At 38.1% G+C, this 7642-nt stretch overlaps 1 protein-coding gene across 1 annotated transcript; it reads left to right on the forward strand.

Moving 5' to 3' along the window:
* The first annotated feature begins 1803 nt into the window (after nucleotides 1-1803).
* On the forward strand, nucleotides 1804-4066 carry LOC131312300 (uncharacterized). Its single transcript, XM_058339963.1, has 2 exons — nucleotides 1804-2696; nucleotides 3228-4066. The coding sequence occupies exons 1-2, from the start codon at nucleotides 2069-2071 to the stop codon at nucleotides 3872-3874; spliced, it is 1275 nt and encodes a 424-aa protein (XP_058195946.1). The 5' UTR covers nucleotides 1804-2068; the 3' UTR covers nucleotides 3875-4066.
* The last annotated feature ends 3576 nt before the right edge of the window (nucleotides 4067-7642 follow it).

Genomic DNA, 7642 nt, shown 5'->3' on the forward strand with positions numbered 1-7642 from the left:
TCAAGTCCACCATAGCCATTTGTCTTTCTAATCTATAGCCCTAATTTGACGTATTCTTTAGCAAATCTAAACCCACGGATGGCATTGTCATTTCTCCCACTTCATCGCTATTCGATTTGAATTGAAAAATTAGATGAGTTTAATTTAATAACCTATATTCGAGATTGCGCCAAAATGACACTGAACGGGTGCAACAACATGGCTATTTATTAATTTTTTGGTTTTTTAACATTTATAAGAAACTAACAAATGCGAAATTTGGCAATGCGGTTTATAATTAACAGGTGGACTTGCTCTTATGGTACTTAAAGGCAATAATAAATGGTCACCACAACCCGTCATCATTGAGTTCATATTTTATGCACCAGGAATGAGCTTGATTCGGTCATCGATTGCAATCCTCTGATTCTAACCAAATTTCCAAAGTTTTCAATAGTCTTAAAGTTTCAACCAAAAGGGTTTAACTGAGTGGGGATAAAAAAGAAAAGTGATTCTCCTCCATGAGTTCACATGTTCGAATCTCACGGTGGTCAAACATTCCAAAGCTTGGAGTCACTGAAAGATTGGCCCGGGCGTTAACTTCAAAACCCTGAAATTAGTCGAGGTGCACACAAGTTAGCCCAGACATCCGATTATGACAAAAATAGTCTTTAAGTTTCCACATATTTAATATTCCAACCACGTTCAAGTGGTACCCCTCTGAACGTCTATTTATTGGTCCTCATTTACTATTTCATTTTATGTGTTATACCATGGACTTCAATAGGAAGGCCATCTCCATTTACTAATGAGTAATGACACTGCCCCAAACAATTTCCTGGTCGCTTCACATGTCCTACCTCCCAAGGTCAATGACCAAGAATTCATTATCTTGATTAGAAGAATTGATGAAATTCGAATATATCGAACTCTTGAATGTTACTACTTTTTTGTCTTCTTGTAGCTCATAATTCTGCCGGCCCAACAACGTATTTGGGACTTTTAAAGCCTAGCCTTCTGCCAGATGTCATGCCAAGGTGAAAAGTTGGCATTCGGAATGACAAAATGCTATCCACCCTCGTTTCAAATTTAATACTGCCAAATCTTGACAAGATCATTCTCGAAACTTATTCATGGCTCAATCGTGGACGACTTTTTTACGGCAGCAATCAATCGCGACCATCCAAAATACTAGCGTCGTAAACAATTATTCACGGCGGAACCGTGAAAAAGATTTTCTCTCATTTTTGGTGTCAAAATTCAATCACCCTTAAAGTTTGGGAAAGATGTAATTGCAAAGGAAAAAGAAATGTCATTATTTGACAAAGATCATTTTGACAATCTCATTTTGCACCAAGGAGTGGACCTGCACAAGAACTACCTATATTGGTTTAACGAGTGGTTTATGACAAAGTGTTGGTTTTAGTGCATACAAGTTTGAAATAATGTATTTTTGTGGTTCAATACTAACCAAACTTTTGGACCAGCTTTAAATTCGGTTAGTCCAAGAAGGGAAACAAGTTGCAGATACGGCCATTTTTGTACTACATGATAAACAGAAGGAAAATTCTAAAATCAGCCCAATGGGCTGACAATAATGAGAGTGTGAATGTGTTTTAAAGTGTGTATAAAGTACACAGAAATACGTGTTTTTCTTGTCTTTTAGTTTGTTTATTGTCAGCCCAGTGGGCTGACAATAGCAAGACCGTAAACAGAAAACCTTTCTATTTTTTTTTCCGGAGAGGTTCTGGACCAGTTTAAACGCATCTTGACTAATTTCATTTCTGGTCCACTCAAAGGTAGCTGTCATCCACGCCGAGATCAGCAAATTTATAAGAAATTATTTTTTATGGCCCCAACAATCGAACCCTGATCAATTGTGTGGAGAGCAAATCTACCAACCAACCGGACCAACACTCGGGGCTAAACAGAAAAAGCTTTACAGTGGGGCAATTGCTCTCCTTCCTTGTATTTGTTTCCAATGGCTGCAAAGCATTCTCAAAGAAACTGATGGGTTTTTCCCAGCAAAGTCTTGATTCTCAAGCACACAAGAAGCAAACAGAGAGACAGAGATAGACAGAGAGGGAAGATGCCAGCTGTTTGGTTTGCTCTGAAGAAATCCCTCCATTGCAGATCAGAGCCATCAGAAGTGCATGATCCAAAGGCCAACAAAGCTGGAAACCTAAGCAACATACTCACCAAGAAAGGAGGGAGGTCAGGGTGCTCGAGGTCCATTTCAAATCTGAGAGATGTGATCCATGGGAGCAAGAGGTACATCGAAAAGCCCACAAGCAACTGCAGCCCAAGATCCATTGGGAGCAATGAGTTTCTGAACCCAATAACCCATGAAGTGGTCTTCAGTGATTCCAACTGCGAAATCAAGATAACTGGCGTCAATGGTGCTTTCCCTTTTCAAGAAGCCAGTGTCAATGGCGGTGGCTTTGTGGGGACCCTTAGGCCCGGTACGCCAGGCCCACAGAACAACCACCCTAGGGCTTCGTCATCTAGCATTTCGAGAAACATGGCTAGGAGGAGTTCTTCGAGGAGAGAAGAAGGCTCTAGAATCAATGATGTTCCTTCTTCAAACCCCAGGGCTAGTTTTGGTAAAGATTTTGTTGGTTCTACTTCTTCTTCAAGTTTGAGTAGTTGTCACAAGTGTGGTGAAAAATTCGCCAAGTGGGAAGCTGTTGAAGCTCATCATCTCTCCAAGCATGCTGGTAAAAGAGCAAATTCACTATTGTCTTTATTTGTTTTCTTAATAGAGAATAGGAAATTGATTTCCGCGCTCCACTCGCGCCTGCGTACAAAAGTAAATTGGAGCGCCTGAATCAGGAATATTCACATCTGCAAACTGCTTGGTTTTAGGCTATTGTTTATCCCCTTCTATTTTCTTGAGCCATTCTCATTAGTAACAATTATGCAATACACTTCTGAGAAACTGCTTTTGGAAGCCAAAAAGTCTGCGGAGGCCAGAGTTCTAAATGTAGGCCATTACATCGTATCGTGTTGGGCATCACGTTACTGGATTTTGGACATCTATACTGCTATTCATCGATGTATCGGTGGATACTGTCGGGTATTGCCGGATATGACCACATCGCTTATATCTTTAGACACCTGGTGGAGGCTCAACGTTTGCCTCCATATGTTTGTTATGTGAAACGAACTTTGGCTTGTTTTTCATTTTGGAACTGACTACTGTATGTTATTCCAAGAGGGAGCTCAAAGTTGTGTTTTTTGTTGTGCAGTCACTGAACTTGTTGAAGGAGACTCGTCCCGAAAGATTGTAGAGCTAATTTGCCGAACCGGCTGGTTGAAGTCCGACAACAATCCCGGCAACATTGAGAGAATATTAAAGGTCCACAATATGCAAAAAACAATCGCCCGATTCGAAGAATACAGAGAAACTGTAAAAATGAAAGCCAGCAAATTGCCAAAGAAACACCCCCGGTGCCTAGCCGATGGAAACGAGCTCCTGAGATTCCACGGCACAGCTCTCGAATGCCCTCTAGGCATAAACGGCTCGTCTAGCCTGTGTTCATTCGATAAATGCAACGTCTGTCGAATTCTAAGACACGGGTTTTCGTCTAAGAAGGAAATCAAAGGTGAGATTGGTGTTTTCACCACTTCAACTAGTGGAAGAGCTTTGGAAGGGATTGAACTAGCCAATGGTGATGTCGATGATGATAAGTCCTTGGTGAGGAAGGCCTTGATAGTATGCAGAGTGATTGCTGGGAGAGTCCACAGGCCTCTGGAGAATATCCAAGAACTCGCCGGTCAATCCGGATTCGACTCGTTGGCCGGCAAAATGGGTGTCTACTCAAATATTGAGGAACTGTTTTTGCTTAATCCTAAAGCTCTCTTGCCATGCTTTGTGGTAATTTTCAAACCCTGAAAATGAAAGCAATGCAATCAGGTCTTTAATTTTAGGTAGGTCCAGTGAAATTTTTTCGTTTTGCATTCCACTTGAACAAAAAAAAACAAAAAAAACCATGGTCCTGTCTTGCTTCATTTGATTTTGGCATGGTGCAGTAACCTACAATATTTTGAGTCTATCATGAAGCATATTTGACCCTTTGAAGACAAATCTCTATCTTTGTGAATTTTGTAAGGGAAATATTGTGGAAGCAAATTAAGCAATCAAAAAAGACAAACTTCACTTTTCGAAAGGGCATGAACTTTTTGAAAGTATTTTCTTGTTGAAGCTTTGAGCTAATCTTTCCCCCCCTATCTGAGGCGAAAATAACATGATATTCAAAGTAAAAGTTGAAATTTTCACTCTGATACTTGTCACTTCAACCTTTAGGCAAAATCTACTCCCATCACCATTTAAAATAGGGCCCCTTTAAAATAGGGAGGCGGGGGGGCTGCTGCCCCCTTGGGGCAGCAGCGTGCTGCTGTCCCGGGTTTCTGAGTCCACTCCGGTCTCGCTTCGATGATCGAAAACGTTTACTTTGTAGAGCTCGTCGAGTAAAATAATTATGCAACAAAAAATCAGCTTAATTGGATATCATTAAGTACCTGATCGAAACCTTTTTATCTTAAAAAGAATGGATCTAAAACACTGGATCAAATCCACTGTAACCCATGGACCGAGAGTTATATGGGCTCCGATCAGGCACATAATGATATCTAATTAAGCTGATTTTTTGCATAGTTGTTCTACTCGATGAGCTCTACAAAGTGAACGTTTTCGATCATCGGAACGAGACCGGAGTGGACCCGAAAATCCGGGACAGCAGCGTGAGCAGTCCCCCCCCCCCGCCTCCTACATGAAATTCATGTATTTGAATTCAACTTAATTTTTCGTTTTTCAAAAGCATTTACGACAATTTTATAATAGTAGAGGGGTGGGTTATAAACTTTGTAGTGTATTTTTCAAGGAAAACTCTTCATTCACGCCTTGAAGGTGTATACCATATGCAGCTATGACCTATTGTATGGTCCATATTGTGTCAGCTCATTAAAAATTATTTGGAGAACCGGTCATTCATAACATTTTAGTGTGTATCGTAACTTTTATACAAAAACTTCGTAACTTTTCATCAGTAGAATTCATAACATTTTTCCTAAAAAATCATAACCTTTTAATACATCTCGTAACTCTTATACAACAATCATAACATTTTCATTGTGAATCATAGAGTAATGTTTTGGTGCATTTCGTAATTTAAAAAAAGCTCATAACCTTTTCAGCAATACGGTTCGTAATATTTTTATTATGAATCGTGACATTTTCATTACGAATCGTAGTATTTTGCTACGTTTTGTAACTTTTTTTTAACAAAACCTCGTGACTTTTCAACAATAGTGTTCATAACATTTTCATGATAAATCGTAATATTTTGGTGCGTTTCAAACAACTCACAATTTTTTAGTAGTATAAAATCAATTGTGCAATCGATCAAGTAATCAAATATGTAATTCATTCTCTTAATGTTCAATACCATATTCAATTAGAAATTATAATCGATTTTGCAATTGAGTACGATTGTGAAATGTGAAATCGATTACTCAATTGGTTTAGTAATCGAGGGCTCTCGGTAAGCCCTCCAACCGATTGTGAAATAAACAACATAGCAATAGGTTTCGAAATCAATCGTTCCGAATAACACAAATAATAGATTACATGCTAGACTATATTTCACTGTGGTTTTAATTACGTAATTGGTTGGTTCGGTAGCACTTGCAATGGATTATCTTGTCGAATTGGAGTATTAGTTTTTCGTAATTGGGTTGCAAACACCAATTTACAAAGCACCAATAGTATGTCCGCTGACCAAAAAATTAATAGCACATCCTAAATATTATCACATATAACTTCAAAAGTATTGGTAAATTTATCTCGTGACCATCACTCTCTTATCCACCTAAACTTCTTTGTTAGTATTCCCTACTTGTTTAATTTGGATGACCGACTCCGTTATCCCTTTTAATTTGACTATTATGTGAAATTTTACTATGCAATTAAAGGTATTGTGAAAAATATTAGACAAGATTATATTTAAAAAATAATTAAAACAAAAAAAATTGGCCAAACATATTTTAAACACTTAAAAAATCCTGTAAAAACATTCCTTAATTTGACTTTTTATTACATTATGACAATGATATCCTTTTGCCTTAGTAATTATCTAGACCAATGTACTTCAAAGAAAGTAAATCATTTCCACTTAAAATAATTTTAGCTTCAAATTTTTAAAAAATAAATATTTTTTTTCATAAATTAATTCTCAAAAATAAATTGGGCCTAATTTTTATTTCAGCCCAAAGTTAATGACCAACTTACTTAAAATTTAAACCTCCATACAAAATTTTCCCAAATCTTGTGCGGGAAATCTTTCCCAAATTAAAATTTCCCCTAAGTCGGTTTCCTCTCTCTGTATCTCACAGCCGATTTCCTCTTCCCCTCTCTGTCCCGATTTCCTCTTCCCCTCTGTCTCTCAGTAGTTTCTTTCCCCTATCTCACAGCCTGGCTTTGATGATCAAGTGATCTACAAACCCCCATTGTTGGTCAAGTGACATATGTTCGGCATGGTTACGCAAGGTTTGGTCGTAGGGGGGAATTAGAAAGACAATACGATTACTTTCTTTTTTAATTATTTGGGTTACCTATTGTTCAGGTAACCGGTAATGTGTTGTATCTATCGTATTGCAAATAATTGGGGTGCACACCCAAATAAGAGATAGTATAATATTGTAACACTTCCCCATTTTTTCAAAATGAAACACAGGGGGCAGGGCCAGCAATATGAAATGGGTGAGTACGTATGACAACAAATATCATATTTTTGGTTGTCAGTGACCGACCCACGAAATTCCATAATCAATTAGGGAAAATGTCACTCTCCTCCTATAAGTATGAGACAAATTTTTTTGGGAAATAGTAGTATCACATGTTTGTGGTCGTCGAGTCGCTGTTGTTTGGTTGGATGGTGTACCTCACAGACAAGAATTGAAGTGGATCGGAAGAGGTAAATCTTTCTTTCTATTGAGTACACTATACACACATTATACATCTGCAGAGTTTATTCATCAGATCTTTTGCTTTACACATTCAAATTTCTGATGCCAAATTTGTAGGAGTAGGAGTAATTACTACACGAGACACACAGTGTCAGACATTGTTTTAGATCCAGTCTGGTTTTTGGAGCCCAATGCAATGATCTGCTGCGATGCATTAAATAAATATGACATCAGATCAGGGACCTCTCCCTCTCCCTCTCCTGCACAGAGAGGTCACCCTCCATGGCCCCTCATCTGAAAGGGGAGTTCTTAACTGCATTGTACTACATCTTGGTAGGTTCGGTTTTCATTATCCCAATGCATAAAAATTTGAAAATGCTAGCCACTGACTTTTTGTGCACAGATTGTGACGTGGAAGAAGAGTATCAATAATGTACTAACACTATGTGAGGTCCATTTTATTTTTTGAGTTTCACACGGATAATTCGAACTGTTCATTAATTCTAAAATAATTTTTTGAGTAGCCTTACAAAAAATCAGCTCAATTGATTATGTGTAAGTGATTGATCCAATTTTTAAGTTTTAATTCAGAATTCTGAATCTTAAACACTGAATGAAAAGTTAAAAGATGGATTAATTAGTTAATCCGGTATTGCTATTGTCAGCCCGATGGGCTGACGATAAACACACTATAAGA

The sequence above is a fragment of the Rhododendron vialii genome, chromosome 13a (assembly GCF_030253575.1).
Source record: "Rhododendron vialii isolate Sample 1 chromosome 13a, ASM3025357v1".
Taxonomy (NCBI): Eukaryota; Viridiplantae; Streptophyta; class Magnoliopsida; order Ericales; family Ericaceae; genus Rhododendron; species Rhododendron vialii.